This window comes from Aythya fuligula, chromosome 13 (assembly GCF_009819795.1).
Source record: "Aythya fuligula isolate bAytFul2 chromosome 13, bAytFul2.pri, whole genome shotgun sequence".
In the NCBI taxonomy this organism is placed as follows: Eukaryota; Metazoa; Chordata; class Aves; order Anseriformes; family Anatidae; genus Aythya; species Aythya fuligula.
The window spans coordinates 12,182,755-12,204,964 of record NC_045571.1 but is presented as its reverse complement, the minus strand read 5'-3'; the positions used below and the strand labels follow the sequence as shown (position 1 = coordinate 12,204,964).

At 33.5% G+C, this 22,210-nt stretch overlaps 1 protein-coding gene across 1 annotated transcript in view; it reads left to right on the top strand.

The window, feature by feature from the left end:
• Positions 1 to 21,499, top strand: part of LRCH2 (leucine rich repeats and calponin homology domain containing 2) — a 37,548-nt gene extending 16,049 nt beyond the window's left edge. The window contains exons 6-22 of the mRNA XM_032196035.1: positions 35 to 168; positions 1,644 to 1,734; positions 2,837 to 2,948; positions 3,261 to 3,358; positions 3,464 to 3,531; positions 3,731 to 3,835; positions 5,676 to 5,753; positions 8,275 to 8,343; positions 10,131 to 10,179; positions 10,743 to 10,859; positions 13,152 to 13,196; positions 13,643 to 13,693; positions 14,809 to 14,866; positions 16,612 to 16,724; positions 17,883 to 18,020; positions 18,320 to 18,397; positions 19,597 to 21,499. Coding sequence (XP_032051926.1) covers positions 35 to 168; positions 1,644 to 1,734; positions 2,837 to 2,948; positions 3,261 to 3,358; positions 3,464 to 3,531; positions 3,731 to 3,835; positions 5,676 to 5,753; positions 8,275 to 8,343; positions 10,131 to 10,179; positions 10,743 to 10,859; positions 13,152 to 13,196; positions 13,643 to 13,693; positions 14,809 to 14,866; positions 16,612 to 16,724; positions 17,883 to 18,020; positions 18,320 to 18,397; positions 19,597 to 19,716 — 1,524 coding nt within the window. The 3' untranslated portion in view covers positions 19,717 to 21,499. The remainder of the gene's footprint in view (positions 1 to 34; positions 169 to 1,643; positions 1,735 to 2,836; positions 2,949 to 3,260; positions 3,359 to 3,463; positions 3,532 to 3,730; positions 3,836 to 5,675; positions 5,754 to 8,274; positions 8,344 to 10,130; positions 10,180 to 10,742; positions 10,860 to 13,151; positions 13,197 to 13,642; positions 13,694 to 14,808; positions 14,867 to 16,611; positions 16,725 to 17,882; positions 18,021 to 18,319; positions 18,398 to 19,596) is intronic.
• The last annotated feature ends 711 nt before the right edge of the window (positions 21,500 to 22,210 follow it).

The window sequence follows — 22,210 nt, the reverse complement described above, 5'->3', positions numbered from 1 at the left end:
ACATGCTATGTAATTAAATATTTTTTGTTTCCAGATATGCTTAAAGGGTAAAGTACATATATTTAAATTCCTCAGCATTCAGGCATGCCTCAGAATAGATAAAAAACCAGATTCCTTGGATCTTCCGTCGCTGGGTAAACGAATCCCTTCCCAGCCACTCACAGACAGGTGAGTAATGGATTTTTGTTGTTGTTGTTCAATGGTATTTTAAAATTATTTTTCTTACCATTTATTATGAAGCGATCCTTGGGATGTAAGAAAGAATGTCTTTATTACAGTTTAATAGATGTAACTTCAACGGTTTGCTTATTCTTTAGAAGTTACAGTATTTACTTTTTAAGGTCATTTTACTGGAGTCTAAATTGGCTCATCCAAGTAGCTGTGAAAAATTTTGATTTTACTCAGTTAAGATTTGGAAATCAGGGCAAGGGTATGTTTTAAATTTATTTATTGGAATACTTTTTATTTATTTATTTATTTTTATTTCCCAAACAGATATGTCAAAACAATTAACTTATGTTCTCATAAATATTCTGAATATAGTCTGTTGGATGGAAAGTCTGCCTCCTGAATATGTATTTAGGGAAGCTGTAACTTAAATATCAGTGAAATCCTGAGGATTTTTTGATCGGATTGCTCTTGAGGTCAAAAAGTACAGTATACTTGTTTGGACATATGTACTGTATACCTCTTGAGTAATTTATAAATGGGAGAGCTCTTGTATTTTCTGTGTTCGGTTGACTTGCCATTAATGACCGTATGAAACAATATTCTTTTTGTCTATTTGCCTAAAATGTTGTGTGCTACTTGTGGCACTCATTGGGCTCAAGGCCAAAGGAGAGATTAAAATTATTAGTAAAGCTTACACAGAACATGTTGAACTATCAGATTCAGTCCATGGTCTCAGGCAACCATGCCACTACGGAATCAGTCCACAGTGTCCATGGAATGCTTCTAAATGCCTGTAGAAACCATGGTCCGCAACTGCTACCTGAAAGCCTGTGCTGTTTAAGACCTACTACTAAAATGTATTGCAAAATGAAAAAGATCAAGAGTATTATCACTGTTCATCACCTTTGTAGCAGTGAGAATTGTTTAATTAAACTTTACAGATGATCTTGATTAAAAGCCAGGCTTCAGTGTGCAGTTAGAAAAACACACCCTGCTCGTGCTGATGGCTTTCTGTCTTTAGAGGGCATACATTTGGACAGAATATTACATAGCTGTTAGTGCAGGTTAAAACCTGTATGACTGTCTAATAGGGAATATATTTGCTACTATTATAATCCATGCCTGCCATTAGGATTAAAAGAATTGCTTTTAATGGCAATAGTTAAATTCTCCAAAAAATACTTCTGAATGAAATAAAACAATTCTAAAATTGCGTAGATGTGGAAAGTATGATATTTGTTCTTTCCTCCTTTAACTTTTTTTGAGACTCTTTTTCTTTCTTAAACTCTTGTAGGTTAAAAATTTGTTCTTTACACATTTGGTGTTGTGCAAAAATTCTGTATTGGCAACTGTAGATGGATATATAGAATCTGTATATTTTAATGGATGTTTATTTTCCTATAGCAAAGTTAAGCTGGTTTCTTTCATTCCTTTTTTTTTTATTATTATTTTTTAATTTTTATTTTATTAAGCAGCATAGAGGACTTTTATCCCAATAAAAATCACGGACCAGACTCTGGCATTGGAAGTGATAATGGGGACAAAAGATTGTCCACAACAGAAGTAAGTATTTTTTTACTGCTGATTTTGTCTAGCTTGTTTTACAGATTTTTTTTTTCCTTTTCTATTTCATCTAATTTAAGAAATGTTTAACTAAGTTGCAGTTAACATCCTTTGAAATCCGTACAGATGAGTTTAAACCATTGCTACTAATATAATCCATGCCTGCCATTAGAATTAAAAGAATTGCTTTTAACAGCAATAGCTAAATTCTCCAAAAAAAGGCTGACAATATCAGACATATAAATTATGTATTGTTTTGACTTTTCTGGTTAAATTTCATTCCTGTCCAAATCTTACACATTTCCAAAACTGAATTCTTATCTAAATAATTGTTTGAATCTTTTCATGTATAATGTGTGTAATTGTGTAATGTGTGTATAATGTGTGTAATTGTGTTGTCCACTTGACAAAACTTACTTAATGTTTGCTTTTGTTATTAGTAAAAAGAATATAGTTAGGAAAATTAAAATATATTTTATCTAAACTTAGTAATTAAGGAAACTGTGATGTATGTTAATTAAACCTGAGTTTTGTATATGTTAATAATCTGTTTTCTTGTTTAAATTTTAATAAGAACTTCTGGATGATCTGCTAGGTCTAAAGTCATAAAAATTCTCACAAATTATCTATTTGTAGAAATGTAGATTAAGCAGCTGTAAATAAATGGTGTCAATACTGAATAGTGAGTGCAGCATATATATATATACTTTGCAATGATTCTTTTTAAAAGTAAATGCAGAATGATTGAACTGAGAACTGTACAACAAGGAATATTACAAGTGTTTAAGTGAATTCTAAATGATGGGAAGTGAAGCTGTGATTCTTTTTCAGTAGTCTTACTGCTTGGAAGCTTTAGATAGGGAAGCACTTAAGTACAGATTTATTAGCCCACTGATCAGAATTGGACTGGAGCTCTTTGAACAAAATACCGTGTTTCAAAGGAAACTGAAACAATTACTTTAAAAAACAAAAACAGATGATTTTTTTCTGCCTTGGGAGCCATTCCTCATGATAGGGTCTGTTGTATTTGTGATTCATTAGCAAATCTTATAATAATGTGATATATATGCAAGTTCTGTATTAAATATGACTGTCTTTGCAGCCATCTGATGATGATACAATCAGCCTTCACTCCCAGGTATCAGAATCAACAAGAGAACAGACGTTGAGGAATGACAATCATGTAATGGGAAGTAAACTTGATCCTCAGAAAGGTAATATCTGTTGTGCATCTGTCCTTTTAGGTAACAGAATTGCTTTTTCAAAGGTAATCTAATTTAAGAAAACTGCACAAAACTATATCGTGGCATACTGGAATTTTGTTTTTATCATTTCAGAAAGCAATGTAATAAAATAATAAATAGAGAAAGGAAGAAAAACATTTCTCTAGATGAAGAAAGGAGGCATGATTTAATTGTATTGTCTTTATCTGTCATTTTTCATACGTACTTCTGACTCTGATGAGTAATGTTTGGTTGATAGAGCTGTTAATATTATCTTTTCTCTTCCTTATCAATCCTCACTAGACCAGGAGGTGTATGATTACATTGATCCAAATGCAGAAGAGGGAGCTGTTCCTGAGCAAGGAGATGTGCAGATCGGACCATTGCTGTCCTATATCAAGGTAGCATAGATTGATTAAAAAACGAACAAACAAAAAACACATACTAATTCAGCAGGCTTTTTTTTCCTCATCTCAAGTCTAATTTTATTTTTCATCCTGTGTAAGGAACGGGGAAAACATCCTGAGAAATCCCAAAAGATAGAACAGAATGAGGACTGGGGAGATGAAAAACGGTAAATCTTTTCAGTCTTTTTTGGGAAGGGTGGTTTTGCTTTTAAACACCATCAAGGAAAGAAGTCTCTTGTTGAGCAGATTTCTCCTTCTTGGATGAAAAAATCAGCATATTGGAAGAGCTTCTTACTTCTTGTCCAAGCAAGTTTCTGTGTCTTGCTTTGCTGAAGTCAGGCAAGTCACTAATGGTTAATTTTTCAGACTTCAGAAGGAACAGCCGCTGGCTGAAGAAGATGATGAAATCAAGGAAGTGACTGACTTGAGAAAAATAGCAGCTCAGTTACTGCAGCAAGAACAAAAACACAGGTATTAAAAATAATAGTTAACTTGTGCCATAATTAATGTGTTCTTTAGCCTGTCTTATACCCAAAAGCTCCTCATTTGAAGAACATTTTTGTCCGGTTGATGAGATGAAGCAATAGACCTATTCTGTGTTTCTTTTAATAAAATTGCTATGTAGAGAAGCTATGATGCGCCTTTTATAGAGAGGAAGAGATGAATGTGAAATTCTATTATTATTATTTTTTTAATTAAGTACCTTAAGCGTGGTCAGTGCTTATATAAGTAGACTATCGTTGATATTAAAATGACTTTGTCTTAGTTTGTGTGGTTTTAGAGAACCTTCAAACAGTTTGTGCTACTGTTTATTTGTCTTAAACACAAGGTAATTTAGGTGATGCTTCCTCTGTTCAGCCACATATGAGATATGTTTCCTGTTAACCGAAGGGGAAACTTGTTCAAATGTAATTCTGTCAAATGACAGTGTGTGTGTGTGTATAAATAAATAAATATATAATTTGAATAGTGCAAATGCATCCTTATGAGCTGCCTGACTTTCATAACTTCATGTTGGCATTTCAACAGAACAATTCTTGAAAATAAGTAAAAAAAGAAGACTACTAAAGTAATGCAACAGAAAAAGCTAGCAACTGTCTTAGGAAGAGAAGGAGGAGTATGTAACCTGGAGTTACACAGGAAGCGAGAAGGAAAGGGTAGGAACTCTGTTGTCTCTGGTTCCTTTACCAAGCAGGCGCAATACCAGTGAGGTACATCAGAGACAGTAAGCTCTCTGCTGAAAGATGAAAGTGGTAGTAAATAGCCCATTAACTATAATAGATCATTACAGTGGTTCATTCTCCCACAGTCATGGCTTCAGCTTCATACTAGCATAAGTACTCTTTTTGTACTCTTGAATTTCTATGCAGAGATTGAGATTCTATGCTGCTGTTTTTAAGATAACTGCAATACGCACAAAGCCTTTAAAGAAATTGATACTGTGAAATGCAGAGCTTTACAAATTCAACAGTGTTGTATAATACTTCAATAGAACAGTAGAAATGTCTTAGGGGGAAAGATGGATGTCTTCCCTGTAACTCCGTATAGTGTACTTAAGAATTTGGCGGGAAGGAAAAAAATAAGAATGAAATCATAATGCTAACATGTTTTTTTATTAACAAAGCTATTAAAAAATGAGGAAGACTTCTGAATTCTTATTAAAAGATAAAAATATTTTTCTTAATTGTGATAGCTATTTATATTGTGTGTGGGTTTTGTCTGGTTAGTTTTAATATTTCTTGGGTATCTAATCATTTGAAATACCAAGCCACTCCTCTTCTGAAGTACTGCAACTTAAATTTTATTTTTGTTATACTTTGTTCTATCTCAACACAGTAATCTTCTTAAAGGTTTTACTTTATGTATATAAAGAGCAATCTTGTTAGTCAAATTTTACTTCTTAGTTTAAAGCTTTCTTACGTATCTTTAAATATATGGGGACAAAATCACCTCTGAGATAAAACTGTAGTTATTTTCAATTAGTAAAATATAATTTAATCCTGATTTTGAATCCATAGCGTGTGGGTTTATAATTCCTTGCCAGGAGTAATTCTGAATTGTACCAATTGTGCCATTTCTGAATTTGTGCAAAATATGTACAGCCTGAGTACACAGAATTCTCAAAGTGAGCATCATTAAATAATCTCTTACTAATCATATTTCTGTTCATTCAGTGTGTTTTCTTTTAATATTATGCAGTGTTTCTTTTCTTTTTGCTTGCTATGCTAATGACTTCCCTGTCCTTTCCCATCAACCTGTCCTGCTTCCTTCTTCCGTCTGTGGCTTTGATGTACATGAAATATGAATGCAGACGAAGGCCATTAAGCTATAGAACTTCATTCAGTGAAAAACTCTTCCAGAGGACAAGGGCAGCAGGACGTGCATCAAGGTATAAAGTGTTTGTAGAGCTTCAGATTTCCTAAGATAAAATGTGGACAAAAGAAACAGTTTAGGCCATTTTTTTTTTTTTTTTGAACGAAAGCAGAAAAAAGGGATTGTCTCAGCCTAAGATTTAGGTACAAAAAATAATTGCAATGCACTCTACTTTTATTTGAAATTAAATACTGTTACAGGAAAATTCTTAATTAGACAGCTGTTCAAAGCACATTTAAATGACTCCAAACTAGAAGATTATTTTCCTGTCCCTTTGGCATGCTTTATCTTCATTCTTTTTGTTTTGTTTTTAAATGTGTAATAGCTCAAATACAGATAAACTTTTTTCTTTTAAAACTTCTGGGTTTTAAAGTCATGCAAGTTCTTATTCAGGGGACTTAGTACGTCCATCAGTATGTCATTTGACTGATAATCTGTCCAAATGTTTTTTTAATTGGATTTGATAGTGTGTGAATGAACACAATGTCTGGCCTCTTTGCACCATTAGCACCACATTGAAGGGAGCATAATTTCATAATTTAAGCTACTTGAACTTTCATCCTGCCTACTCAATTTTGTACTGTATTTCCTGGAAGAGAGAGAGAGCTTCACAACTGTGCTTATTTTTTCTCAGCTAAACAAATTATTTTGCCAGAAATTCCATAGTCTCTAACTTTCTAAATTCAGATTAATTTGATTTACTTTTTCTTCAACTAAAAACCTTAAGTTCCTTGTTCCATAGGAAACTCAGATTTTCTGATTGGACTAATAACTGCTAATCTGACAGGTACTGACTTTCCCATCATTATACTTCAGTTTTGAAATGGGAAGAGTCAAAAATGATTTTGTATTTGTTTCCTTGTTTTACAAAGTATTAAAATGTATTTAAAATCATAAGAAAACTTAGTTTATTATGATCTCAAACATAAATTATATAAATATTTAATAGAAGAAGTTTGGCTGAAGAACATATATGTTTGGCATTACTTTGGATAGGTTTTAATAACACTTCGTTTAATGATCATGAAAGTCAAATAGCCTTTGTTGCATAGAATAAGTGAATTTACATTAACATCATTTTGGTGAAAGCGTTGTATTAAAGTGCTTGGGTGACTCAAATTTCTAGTTCTTTTAAGCACATTTTGTCTTAATGGCCATATATTACTACAGTTTGTCTGAATTTCTCATTGTCTTCAGCTAAGGAGGTAAGGATAGGTTGAAATTCACTGTAAAAATGACTCTAAACTGGCTGTTTTATGATGTTTGATACATCATATGCTCTGAATATTAATTTTTTGTGAGACTTATTTCTGGCAATAGTGTAATTCTGGAAAGTACATTTTAAATTTGTTTATGAAGACAATATAGGGAGCATATGCTGCTGTCCAAATTATGTAGTTGTTTTACAAGCTTAACTTGTCTTAATGCTATTGAGGTTCACACGATCAGATTTAAACTGCAAGTGAGATAACAGAGCTCAAAGTTATGACAATATTCAGAAGTCTGAAAATTAATACGTCATCTAAAGTTCATTGTTTTACTGTCATATCTTATGATAATGAAATATTAAAAGGTGCCTACTGTATTTTACTGTCTTCCATTGAATTGCTGGTTTGCTTCTTGTTCTTCCTGATTCCTAATAATTTCTCTATATAATTCAGTGTAAACATACTTTGATCTCAGTCCTGCACACTGTGAATTCAGTGTTGAAATGTAATGTTGATACTCCCAATAATTCACCATTAATCATTCCAGTTGCTGTTTAACATGATTCTTAATTGAAAATGTGTTCATGATTGGTGTGGTATTTTCAACATTTTAACCATTCATAATAAACACCTCATATCACCTTCCTGTGTGTGCACGTACATGGTGTTTTTTACAGATTAAAAAAAAATACAAATTTGAATCTATATTTAAGTTTAGGCTTTTTTTCATCTTATTTGGAGTTAAGGAGAATGGAATTTACACTGGTTCATTAGACTTCACTTAGTTCTTAGCTTGCATTTTCCTACTCTTTTTCTCCATTTTCCAACTCTCCTTTTTTCCCCTGACTTTCCTTTGCACTGCCGGTCTTTCTTACTCAGCTACCCTCTTACCTTTTCGTAAGACTGATTTCTTGTGCTGAATCTATTGTTTCCTGTCTGCTTTAGTTTGACCATCTTGTCTCTTCTAATTTTAGTGAACAGTGAGGCCTGTTGGTATATATTTAATAAGAAAATATTAAAAATTAAAAACACATAATGAGAGAAGAGGAGACTTCATTTTGGTTTGGATTATGTGATCAAGTTTTACTTAAAAATCAGAACTTGAAATAATACAAGAGCTGAAAGCTATGTTGCTGATTTGAATGGAAGCAGGATTGGGCTTGGATTTCACATATGTATATACATGCGTATGTATTCCATCTTTATAGAAAATGCCACCTTAATCTTCAAACTTTTTTCTACAGGAGAAGTTATACTGTGAAAGTAATATATATTCAAAGAAAAAGATTTAACTACAGAGCTGTTGAATAAATATTTTTTTCTTTATAGGCTTCTTAATCATTCAGCTTCAGTAAGCGCAAGGAACAGGCCAAAGCAGCCAATGGAATCTGAAAAATGGTATTTATCTACTTCATCACAGCTTTCAGTATTTTATTAAATTAGTTCTGATATCATCTTTTGTCCTAATGTTTTAATAAGATGAGTTAATAAGATGAGATAAGTTTTTAAGATGAATTTCAAGTTATACAAATTATCTGTTCCAAACTCAGTTTGGCTGTGCATCAGGTAGACAAAAGCCATAATTGCTGTTGGTGTTGCCAGAGAGTACTGGAGTGGTAGCTGCTGTCTACCTGTCTACAGTTCTCTGCTGTTCGGGTACAGATCAGATAAACTTTCATTGAAATAGAGAAGGGATACTGTGTAAATCTTCCAGAGTGATGCATCCTATTTTGGCTCTCTTTTCTCCCTGTGGTAGCTGCGTTAGCTGCAGTATTAAGGGGTTTGTTGTTTATGTGTTCTATGGCTATATGAACAGTACAGCAACTACTATATTTGGAGCTTGACAGTCCTCACTTACAATATTGTTCCTGGTTTTTGGGATTCTGTCACCTGTTGTAGTGCACAGCACTGTAAAGCTTCATATTCCAGAATAATCCAGGAAGGGTTGTATTTACCTTTTGCTGTATCCTTCATGAAATAAATAGTTCTGAGACTTTTTTTCTTGGAAAATAAGCAACAATAACAAACCAATTATGAGCTTGTACGCAAGATAAGATAAAAGTCGCAATTTTTTTCTTGTTTTTATTATGCTGATATATGGGAATTTCAGTCCCTTACTGTGAAAGTAACATATAAAGAGAATATAAAGGCTGCCATATCCCTGAAGAATTTATATTTATAGACCAGGTCAGAGCTAATAGGTACATACGTATCAAGAGCAGAACTAAATTATTTATTGTAGCAGTTCCTACATTTCTCAGTTGAATAGCATATCAAGCTAATGGACATGGTTAGACAAACTTCCTATGCCTAACGGCTTTAAAAAATAGATGTATTGTTTTGAGGCAAACAATGAAGAACAAAGGAAAAAGAATACAAAGTAGCAGAAGCTAAGAAAAGAAGCTTCAATTTCTGTGCCTAGCTGCTTTCTGAATTTCTAGGATTTATCATAATTGCACACAGTGCTGTGTCATTACATTAAATCCCCAGCTGTTAGTCTTGGTGTATAGCTTCTAAGCCTGTTTTCTACCTTAGGTGTCAGAATGTGAATGAAATGGTTGTTGGTATGTTGATAGAAGTGAATTTCACGGAAGGATTTAGTAAGTTTTGAAGTGACACCAAATACAGACTTTTCTGTTTTCCTGAGAACTTTAAATAAGCTCAGGCACTGTTCTTGTTCTAGAGAGTCTGTGAGATTTTGCCATTTCATTTTCCCATGTTAAAATGTTTCTCCTTTCCATTGTTAGTACAAGCCTCTACTTTGCTATAGAGAGCTAACAGTGAAATGAAGGTTGAGTCTTCTAAACACTGAAGAACAGGCATTTTGTCAGCTTTGAACAAATGTTTGGATGGTTGCTTTGAGAAACAAACAATGGAGGTGCATTTCTGAAGATCAATCCACATTGTTAAGAAAGGGCTATATCTGAATAAAGTATTGAATAAAGTAATGTGGATGACACGTCAGCGTACTGTAAAGGAGACTGAAGAACAATTTGAGGTTTTACTTGCATAGCTCACACTTTTTAGTCACATCGTGGACGTGATTTACAGCTAGCCAAAAGAAATGTCGCAGATAACCTGCATGTTAAGTGATCACTTTTTTACTATTTTAAAGTGACTTTGATCTTGAAGTACACAACAATGTAGTAATAGAATTTCATAATGTCTTTCATTTTAATTTTTAGTGTCTCAACAGATGAAGTCAATTCTCCAGTGTCTCCATACAGCTGGCAGGTAAGTATCTAAACGTAAAAGTGGTGATAGTTTTATTTGCTGTAAGTGGTTGTTTCTTGCGGAAAACTTCTGTACTAATTTGCTTGCACACATAGTTATTGTATGTGTATAATTGTGGTGGAAAATAAAAAGAAATTCATACACTTCAACATAATTTGACCAGTGTTATGTAATGCAAGCCTTTTTAAGAAGATGTAGTACTAGCTGTAAGTGAATATTCAGATTGAGAAATTAGATGTGCTATTGGCTTCTGATTGGCTCTTTGAAATTATTTATAGTAGCATTAGATGGCTTCCTAATGTACCTATGAATGTTAGGCTCAGTGCAGAAAAGGACGTTATTTTCTTAAGAATTATTTCACAGTTTGTTTTTCCTGTATGAAATATATTTCAGAAGAAAGGAGCTAAGAGATTTCTAGCAGAATCACCATTAAGGTAACACTTCTGTGTCATAAAGTGAAATGGGAGAGGCCAAGAATTTATAACTGTAGTTTATAATAGTTTGCAATAATGTATGCAAGGTGTATTTACCTTTTATGTAAAAGTGCTTCTGAACTTTTCTAGCCATTGGAAAATCAGAAGGATTCAATGGATGAGCAGCATTGGCCAGAAATACAGCCAGTGATTTGGCAGAATGAAGAAAGGAGGAGAAGTAAACAAATTAGAAAAGAGTATTTCAAGGTAATGCAGGGTAGGGTAATGGTGGTGACTTTTTTGTCCTGGGTGCTTCGGGCTCTTTCTCCTTTACAAGTAATGCAAATTTTTGAGAATGCAAGGAATTATGTAACTAAGTCGAAGCAAGGAAATGTTATAGGTTGTACTGCTTGTAATTTTTATAGTTAAGCTGTAACTTTATTTGAATCTTTTGAGTCAAATAATACGTGTAATGTATTATGTATGAATGTATAATAATAGGTTAATGTGAAAGCACAGGAAAAGAAGAAGAAAGGAGTCCACTGAAGACTGTTTATTAATTATAAGAAAGTAATTTGCAGTTGTCGTCTTTCAAAGCTAGAAACTAATCTTCAGTAATTGGTTCTTTCTCAGCTTGGATCCAGTTTGAGGGATTTTTTTGTAGCCTAAGTCAGCATGGTTAAATGAGTGATTTACGCATTTTGGTTCTCTGCATCAGTTTGCATATAAGAGGTTATTTTCTCTATATTGATTTTGCTGTTTGCAGTGTGTATCATTGGTCACCAGATGTCAGTGTCTGCTTGTTGTAGAACAGATAGGAAGTTAATGCAGCAGCATCAAATAAATTTTTGTAGAATAGAATAATTCTGACCAGTGCTAGGTTGAGTTAAAATTAAATTCAAAAAAAATAAAATTAAATTCAAAAAAATTAAAATTAAACTCAAATTTTTATCGTGCTAAATACGTTAACAAACAAACAAAAAACCTTAACCATCTAAGACAATTTTATCAACCAAAACGCATTTTTGCTGGAGGAGTTTGTAGTTGCTTTGGATTCTAGTTCCATCTAAGCTGAAATTCTGGATAGCACATCCAGGAATGAAAAGAAGTTACTATGTGCTAGCTTTGGTATGGTTAATTACGGTGGAGAAATCTGAACACCGAACTGTCAAAGGCCTGTATAAAGGCACAGAAAATTAATATTTGGCTTATGAGTTACCAAATCAGTATGTTCCCTTGTAAATACATAGGAAATAATTAATTTCAAATACACAGGAAATATATCCCAGAAGCACAATACGCAGTCATGGATGTGTATAACATGTCACTACATGACTCCAGGACTGTGCATTCTGTTCATTGTTCCTTTTTTAACAAAAAAAAGACATCAGTCAGTAACTCTCGAAAAGACACTTAATTTGTAATGAAAATGAATGGCAGTAGGATTCCTACCAAAGGTTACGTCTGTCCTAGACTTTGATTTTCAAAAGAAACACTTTTTACTGTACACTGACACGTATGCATTATTCAACATGTAGTTCAAACTTTAAAGCTGTTCAGAGTGCTCAGAGTTGTAACTTTGAAGGAGACAGTCATCTTCTATGTCTAACTAATACATATGATTTTCATATAACAGAATTATGTAAAGTTCCATATTTATTAATGTTAAAGAATGCAGTTGCGAGTCAGCTTTTTCTTTCTGAGAAATTCTTCTATCTTCTAACTAGAATCTGTATGCACCCCTAAAAATCTTTGAAGGAAAGCTATCCTTACAGTTCCAAAGTTATTCTTTTAATATATCCTGTGTTCTAAGTATATAATAAAAACAGGTAATGCATTATGTAAGTGCATAATGCACTTACAGTGTTGTGGAGGTATAACTCTTTCTATGTGCATTTTTTTTAACCTCTGGAGACAATGAAATACATTTATTTACCTAAATACTGCTTTTATATATTTCTTGTTTTGATCTCTCCTTCATTCCTACTGACTGTATTTCTCAGGTAATCAGGATGTGGGGCAGAAGCAATGTGCAAAAAATCAGGCAGACCTCTTCTGAAAAAGCAGTGGTCTTAGATAAAAGGATGTGATCAGGCTTTGCAGTTGTAAAGGAAATCTTGCCGTTTTTAACTTTTTTTTTTTCCATTTTTTTTTTCATTTTTTACTTTGTCAGGTCAATCTAGCCAAGTATAAGCAACCTTAAGAGCTGCTTTTACAGTATGTAACTTTCATGGGTTACACGTTATTTTTTCTAACAAAAAATGCATGAGAGGAACAGTTATTCAGGTCTTTCCGCTTGGGTCAAGTCTCATATGTAGTCAGTTCACATTATAAATGTATTTTTGAAATGTTTTTATTCTCTCAGCATTGTAGTTCTTGAGTAACCTAAGAACTAGATGTTCCTCGTCTGTTTTTTTGTGCTCCTTTTGATTTCTGTAACATGTTTTTTTTACTCAGCAGTTTCACCAGTAATAAGTAACATCTGAGTGATATCAGGCCATTTAGTTTAAATGAAAAACATACTTCCATTTTAAAGTAATAATTGTATGTGTTTTGCAGTATAAGTCTTCCAGAAAGAGTTCAAGTGGAAATGAAAATGATGAGGTAAGAAATAGTAATTGCATAGAATATGTAAGAAAATTGTTTTATTCGTTTATCTTCTATGAACACTTTTGAGCCACAGTCATGGAACAGGTCTGTGCGAACAGACTTTGCATTCCAAAGTCATAGTAAAAATATAGCACAATAAATATTATAGCCTATTTGAAAAAAGCCACCAAGACAGTATACTGGGGAAGAGTAGGGTAGTTACTTGCTTCAGTAATAACGAAGTTAATTGAGCTATCAAGCAAAGGTAATATAAAAGTAATATTCTATATAAGCAGTGAGCAGTTTCCTTGCTTTACATATTTTTAAATTCAGTTGCTACAAGTTTGTGCCATATTTGATAAATGTTGGATGTCTCATGTATGGTGTTTTTCATAATTTTACATTTTCTTGTTAAATCATTATTTTCATTTTATAATTCCATCTCTTTGGTTTCTTTTTAGCAAGACAGTGATAATACTAATGTGTCCCCACAGTCTCCTGTGTCGTCTGAGGTACAAGTTTGTGGTTTCATTTTTCATTCAAGAAACATTTCTTTGTGCACATTACTTGTGTCACCAGGTTTCCCATGCAGATATAAAGCTGGTAGTTTCCTTTGAAACTGGAGTTATGAATATTTCATCATACTAAAAAGGCAAAAGTAGAATCAGAGATGTGTATCATAGCATATTTTTACCTTTGCAATTATCTGATCTCTCCTGGATTTCTTCTTTTTTTTTTTTTTTTTTTGACTGTTGTGAAGAAAGATGCATTGTTTTATTTCCATTATTTTTTTTTAATGAAAATGACCAAGATAAATGAAAATTGGTGTATTTTCTAGTTGTCCCTATATGATAGCTGCTTAAAGGATTTCAAGTAAAACTTGTCTTTCAGTGTTCTGTACCTCATCATAAGGAACCCTCATGTACTGACACTGCTTGAGTGGTTTCATCCTTTATGATTGTCTATCACCTTTGTGATACAGCTTTACAGTTTCATTCATCGGTTGCTTTCCTTTTTAAGGAATTTCCATTTAGTCTCACTGTGATTGCAGTACTCTAGTAAGCTATAAATAAGGCCTGCTAAAGATTAATGTTTCTGCCAGATGTCAGAAGGGAACCTAAGAGAGTGGAGTGAGTGGAACATCTCATAGAAACAATGGAAGTAGTTGAACTAGGGATAACTCATGTACATACCAGATTACTGAGTGCATCTTCCCTTTGTAGATGGTGACATAAGGAAAACATGATTTTCATAATTGAAAGTAAACATTTCTTAGGAAATTCAGTGCAAGGCATTGGGAAAAATTGTTGTATTTGCTTACATCTGGCTTAGAATTCAGTTCACAGAATGTTTTGTTTGAAATGTTTTAGAATAGATGTTAGTTAATCTTAGAATAGATTTTAGTTAATCTGGTGCTGCTTTGTCTTCCTTGATAAGATAATTTTATCTGCAGTTAGTGAGTTTACTTTGATTCCATTTACTTCATAGTATTCCCTTCAAAGCAGTGTTTTACAGTTAAGCGGAAGAGCTTTATTTTAGGAAAGAATAATTTAAATGCTATTTTGATGAAAACAAATGTTAATTATTGTAATAAATGGAAGAAAATTGACTTTGCCTCTTTTAACAGGATTATGAAAGGACAGATAGTAACACTCATGGACCATTTGGTCTCAGACCAAGGTCAGGTAAGCTGCTCTTCTCTAAAATAGCATGAGGGAACAGATATTTATTCCCCAGGATGGAATAGATGATAAGGACAACAGATGCATGAATTGAAATGAATGTGAAGGGAGATCACAGTACAGCATTTCACTCAGTGAACTTAACGTAAGCACAGTACTGGAAAATACATGGTTTGCCAAAGCATATGTCTAATAATTGAAAGTTCCCAAAGCTGCACAGTGATTTTTTTCGTAAATGTCACTAACTTATTTTCTGCATGTTTTGTCACTGTCAAAGAACAGGGAAAGAGCATTCAGTTATTTTTGAAACATGGCTGAGGCAAGAGAGCTTCATGAGAAGTAGGTTTTTTAATTGATCCTATAAAAGGATGCTTGGATCAGAGCTTTGAAAGGAGTCATATATATTAGTGCTTTGTGTTGGAGGTATTTTCCAGCCTCAGTGATTCTGTGATTCTATAAGACTGCCATAGCCCCAGAAGACAGTTGTATCAGACTGGATTGTCTACATGACGCAGATGGCACCGTCTGGGCCCTCAAGTCACTTGTGACTTGTAAGCAGTTGCATGAAACTTCTGTTCCAGAGATAGGTTAGTTGTATATACCAGGACATACCTAGCAGTGCACGTCTAGAGGTTTCTGAGTTACATGCATCCTGGGCTGCAGGAAGATGTAGAATTGAGAGGACCAAGCAGACTTGTTGGACATTTCAGCCCATTTCTTTGTGCAGTAGGAGTCATTGCCAGCTCTCAGCACTAAAACAGCAGGACCCATTTGCCTTAGTTCTAAGAGAGTGCTGAAAGGCATTTTTTTTTTCTTCGTTAGAACACAAGATCCTTGTCGTTTTTAGATGCTTCCAAAGACATTGTAGGTGAGATACAATTGTATTTTTCTGTGTGCAAACTACATAGTCTTGTATGTAAGGTTAGAGGAGTGGTTCCACAAGAATGTCTTTAAAATTTCTGTGACTTTTTTTTGGTTGTTTTATAGATGTCTTGCTAAAATCCAAACTGTTAGAAACAGTAAAGCGTGTTTTAAAAATGGAAGTACTGATTTTTTTTTTTTTTTTTGCTCAAAAGCATAGGGTAAAATACTTGAGGATACAGAGGTATTGCTATGGAGGAATTTGTTTGCAAGGATTTTATAAAATACAATTGTTATTTGAAGGGTTTCCAAGAATGATGAATAGTAAAGTGAATGGTAGCTAGAGCATTTAAGACATGCTTTTTTAATAAGAGCTCTAAACTTTTGAATAAGACATTCCATGTTTTTCAGTTAGTGCTTTAATAAGCAATTACTTTGTCTCTGTGTATCACATGGACATACGTACATATATTTAAAAAGTATTCAATTTTAAGCTAGATCAGGAAGTCCTGTTCCTTTCTGTAGTTTCCTTAGTCTTTATGCTTGATTAAAAGTAAAACATAATGAAAACACTTTCAAAGCTAGCTTGCAAGATACACTTGCAGAAGTACAAATGGAATCATATACCTTAGATATTTGAATACTGAAGTCTATTATGCCTCTGTTTTCTAGTAACCTAGTTCCACTTAAATAGGATAGTTTGTGCATTTTATTCAAAAAACAAGTTTCATAGACAGTGTCTTTTACATCGCAATACTGAAATATATTTATTCTGTAAAGTGCCATAGCTTTTTTTACCCACTGTTATCCCTGGAGTTACTCCTCCCCACCATTACTTAAAAAAATAAATCTGAATTCTGAAAACTAACTTTGCTAATGTTCAATAGCTTTCAGCCGTGCATCTCGCCAAGACTATGGAGCGATGGATCCTGGATTTACAATGAGAAGGAAAATGGAGCATTTAAGGGAAGAAAGGGAACAAATAAGACAACTTCGCAATGTATGTACAATTGTTTACGATGTGGGTGCAGTGTGTTTAGTTTGTACCACAACTCAAACCTTTGTAATAAAAACCTGCAAATCCTTATGGATATACAAAGGTGTCTCTGTAGTGACATTTCTTTCTAAGTAATGTTATCTAACAGGCTCCATTGTTACTATTTTTTGCTCCAAGCAAAACAGGAACCAGGAACTAAATGTTTTTAGTTTAGGAAAATGAAATGAAAAATTAAAGGCTTTATTTTTTTTAGGTTTTTGAAGTTCTTAGGGAGACCATAGGTCTGCTTGTGCGTGCTGCTATTTGACCTGAGATTTGAAGAAAGAGCTGGTCATAGTCTTCTGAATAGTCAAATGCTTTTTGAGAGTAGATAGTTGCTACAAATTGCATAATACTGAATAGAATCTAGGTGTCAGAATTCTGGTAAGGTAATTTTTTTCTGCCCTATATAGTTCTGTTCTTAAGATACTTAACAACTGTAGTTCACTAAATCTACCATGAATGATAAATACTGTTATAGCAGCTCTGCTTTCAAGGGCAGTACTAACTTCAAGTGTGTCTTTGGAGGCTGTTTCTGCCCTGTCTGGTCCGCTTCCTGAGCAATTAAAGCTTGTTGCTGGAATGGGATAAAACATTTCCTACTTCCTTTCTCTTGCAACACAAGTGTGGGTACTTCTTGGACACCCTTTCCTTAGCTATTTAACTGCTACTTGCATAAATGGCTTTACTTTGGGGTTGTGACTTCATCAGTGGTTGTGTTCCCTCCTCCTAGTAAACTTATATATGATTTCAACCCACAAATTCCTCCCACTAACAGTTGATGAGGGATTTAGCCTAACGTTTTGCTCTTAAACTCTGTGCTTTCTTGTGAGTAGTGGGTTCATCATAGGGCTTTGAGAGCTCTGTCATGGTAGTTGCTGGCTGAATGTCTGTCAACATATATGGTTTTTCATTTTAAAAAAAAAAAAAAAGCAAAGGGAATTATAAGCTCAATGATGCAGCTAACAGTACTGTTGTACTCAGTGAAGTGTGGATTGATTCCATTTACTTCATGTTAATATTAAAACGCCTTTTTAAAACTGCATGCTTTAAAATACAGTCGATTTAAAGTTAATGATTAGGTAATGTTGAAAGTAACTTTACTTACGGGCTTTTTAACAGAATCTTGAGTCAAGGTTAAAAGTAATTTTGCCAGATGATATCGGAGCAGCATTGATGGATGGAGTAGTTCTTTGCCATTTAGCCAATCACATAAGACCACGCTCTGTTGCCAGCATTCATGTACCATCGCCAGCAGTGGTGAGTTGTTTATTTTACTTTTGTTGCATCTTATGTGAAAATAAGTTTTCAAAGTTCAGTGGTAAAAAAATCATGTATCATATTTGCTATACTAACTGGCTACATTCCTCACTTCAATTTTTTTTTTCAAGAAGCATTAAACAAGGCTCAGTTTAGTTTAGCTATTTTCTTATACTTGAATCTTCATTGAACTTGTTCTAGTTTCTGTTTAAGCAACTGTTACTGAATTTGCAGAAATATACAGTCCTATACAGTCCTTCACAAATATGTGATGAAAATCTAATACCCTGTCTTTACAGCCTAAACTCAGTATGGCAAAGTGCCGAAGAAATGTTGAAAACTTTCTTGATGCTTGTAAAAAATTGGGTGTTCCACAGGTATGCTAATTGTTTTATTGACTAATATATTCACAGAAAGTATGTCAGTGAATACTGCAGTTGATTTTTTTTTTTTTTTTTTCATGGGGGCAGAAAGGGAGCAGTAGTGATTATTACACTGACCAGGGAACTTAAAGGTATAAAAAGAATTTGTCTCCCTGGTCTTCTGGCCTGTGGTGTGAACTTTGAGGAAACTTTGGGTTTACAGTTATTTCCCAATAGCACAAATACTGACTTCCCTTTAAAATAAAATATCGTCTAAACAAAAGAACTGATGTGAGAGGATGATGTTGTAATATTTAAGTCTTTTGTTTAGCAATTCATTTTGGAGTGAATTTCAGTGTCTGCCTAGTAAAAATCAGTTAAATGCAGTTAAAGAAATATATAACCTAACTGTAGTTGCAGCTCACTATTCGTGCTCCTTTTGCCCAACTTCCATACTTTTCCCCTTGCCACACGTCCCTGTGCAAGAGGAAAAACGGAAAGACCAAAACATTTCCTGTATATTATGAGACACACAAAACTCATAGCATTTCACTGGAACAAGAAAAGTAATTAATGGATTTAAAACCCTGGGTTGCTGCTCTGCCACAGCTTCCATCTTGCATGGAATCACAGGACTTTCATAAGTTAGGAATGCAGAGATTCACCGGATACCGAGTTCCATATAGCACCATCTAACTGAGGGGAAGAGTATTTAACTTCTGTTGCAAAAGTCTTTTGAAACTGAAAGATGACTTCCGTGGAGAATGATTCATTAGTGAGGGCCAAAGTCTGTCAGCATTTCTGGGAGGTCCCAAGGGGAAAATTAGTAATATGCTTCCAAAACAGTGAAAAGAAGAAGCAGACCAGCAGTGCCCATCAACCTGATTTTCTTGCTTTACTTTTGTAAAGAATGTCTTTGGTTTTAGGGAATTAGCACAGTACTTATGTGTCTTAGTTTAATATTTTAAGTAAATGTTCTTTTTTTTGCTAGTTTCTGCATTCATAATTAAGTATTTTTTTCACAATTAAACAGTCAGATCTCAGATGTAATTTCTGAGTGTTCTGTTACTGTAGAGAACAACATGCAAAATTTAAAGTCGAAGACATTTTCTACGCAAATGTGTAATGTATGTGTGACTTCAGATAGAATGCTTTTGCTACCTAGCTTGGAAAAAGTGAATCAAGCTTAATACATGCACTACTTTATTTTACAGGAAAGACTTTGCTTGCCTCATCACATTCTGGAGGAAAGAGGCCTTGTAAAAGTTGGCCTCACAGTTCAAGCTCTGCTTGAATTGCCTACACTGAAAGTATCTCAGCTTTCCTCCATGTAACATGACTTCTTGGAAGCCAGGCAGCTTGCCATTTGATCTGTTGGATTGCTCTGGAGCAGTTCAGCTTCCTACATGGGAACATCCAAGCCATCAAAAACTAATATCTGTCCAGATGCTGTAGAGCGCCTTACTCTGAAGTTGGACATGAAAACCTTGGAGTCAGCTGACATTGAAAGACCATAATGATTTTTTGTCTTTTGGATGCACAAAGAGATTTTGGTAGCATCAGGTTCTCTTTCCAGTTCATTTAAGTTAAAACCTGACATTTATCATCTCAGAGTGTTACAGTTAAATGCTGGATTTCTTTTCTACATGGAAAATGTTGTTTGAATTAGTTTAGAAGTACAAAACCCAATCCCCCCTTGCTTGAATGATTAAAGTCAATCATTTGATTCAAAGGTAAAACAAAAATGTAGCGATGGTATGATGGTAAAAATACAGTGACTGATAATTGTAATCCACTTTCATTCTTTCAGAAAGCTTTATGTGTGTTCTTTATTTTTTTTTTTGCACTCCTGATTGTAACTTAACGCACTTCCAACATTGCCAGTATTTAGTCTGAGTGTATGGTGATTACACAAAACAGTATACAATGGGAAAAAGGACACATTGATTTTTTTCCAGTCTTCTAGGTTGGTGCCAAATATTTTTTTCAGTTGTACTGTAGATTGTTTACATGTGAAGTGCCTGTGTAATTGATAACTCTTAATAGTCTTAAACATTTTTGAAATTTCTTTGTTTTAAAATAGATAAAATGGGAATTTTTAAATATTTTAATAGTTTTTTGTAAAATCAATACGTGAAGATTTAAGTAATACTTCACATTTTTGATGTTGGGTGTTTTAAGTTTGTTGCACAATTGATAATTCTGTTGTCTAATAATTAGAAAATACTGTAAATACACTTTATTTATGATATTTAATTTGATAATACCTAATCATTTTTTGGTTTAATGTATTGTTGGATAAACAAAACTGTCTACTTTTCTTTGTTTGAGGCAAACAAATATACATGGTGAGTAAGATGTAAGGACTGGTTATACATACAAATAATTTAGGACATTTTGATAAAACTGCCCAAATCTCAGGTTTATGCTGTGACTTTCAGGATTTTATGTAATATTGCTCCTGATTTCACTTTACATTTTTACAACAGGTATATCCATAATTTAGTTGAGAAATCAGTGTTTATCTTCATAGCGTTTACAGGATTTATTATGTAATTTACGGAATTGTGTGGCATAACACACAGATTAGTTTGTACGAATGTCACTGTGCTGAAACATTACTTTTCTGGGCAAATTTAAAAAAGAAATTCCCACTGCAGTGTTCTTTTTGAAACTTTTGAGTTTATGTATTTGCTTACTTCTACAGAGATTCTTGGTGTTTTGAGAACATTCTGAACCTACTCACAGTTGAGTTCCTTTCCAAACAAGTTGCAAATAATTTCAGTAGTAAAACTATAGTAAAACAGTAGTAAAACTGTTTGAATTAGTTTGTTCTTCATGAATGGGTAGCTCAATTAAAAAAAAAAAGTTTTGACTGTCACAGATTTCCTATTTTAGGCTAAGTTAATTTTAATGAAGGTATATATTTGCCTAGTGTGTAACAGGATTTGATTCTGTTCTTTCCAATTCGTCAAGAAGCCATTTAAGGCTTCACAGCTCATTGAGAAGCCTTAAAACTGTGTTTAAAGGGTGTAAAACTTAATTTGCAAAGTCCTAGATCTAAATCTTAGTTTCTTTAAATAAAATATGTATGCTCTAGGGAACCTGCTTTGGCAGGGGGGGGTTGGACCCGATGACCTCTTGAGGTTCCTTCCAACCCCTACAATTCTGTGATTCTGTGTGATTCAGTAATCTATATTGCTTTGACCTTTGAAACATGGTATTTACTGTATCTCTAATTGGGTTTTAAATCATTTACATAATACTTACTTTAACAATTTAAATTATTTTTTACAAACGGCAATATCTGAAGTCATGCTAAGACTAAAATGAAAAAGTAATATATTAAGCAGACTTCTTGTTACTGTGTGCTACATTTGAAGAACATTTTCAAAATGAGTATTTCATTGTCTTTCAATTCCTTGCTATATGGTATTTGATGGCAATGACAGTAATGAAGTTCTGCTTCAGTATGCTAGCCATAGAATTGATACCTGTAAATTGCCACTTTAAATTATCTAACGTAAACCAATCTACACTACTATTTAATTGCCATTTAAATGTTATCTTAAAGTAACGCTCTTATCCAAACAGAAATAAATTTATGAAGTTATCATATCACAGTGTAAACATTTAAGAATTCCCTTGATGTAGCATGCCAGATCAGTTATTTAATCTTATCATATTATTTCCTAGGTAGCATGAGAACTGGACATGGAACTAATGTACTCACTTTGAATTGTACCTCTGAAATTGAAAACTATGGAAATAGCATTTTTTTTTTTTTTTTTTTTAACTACTCTAGAATTCTTCCCCACAGGTTTACTA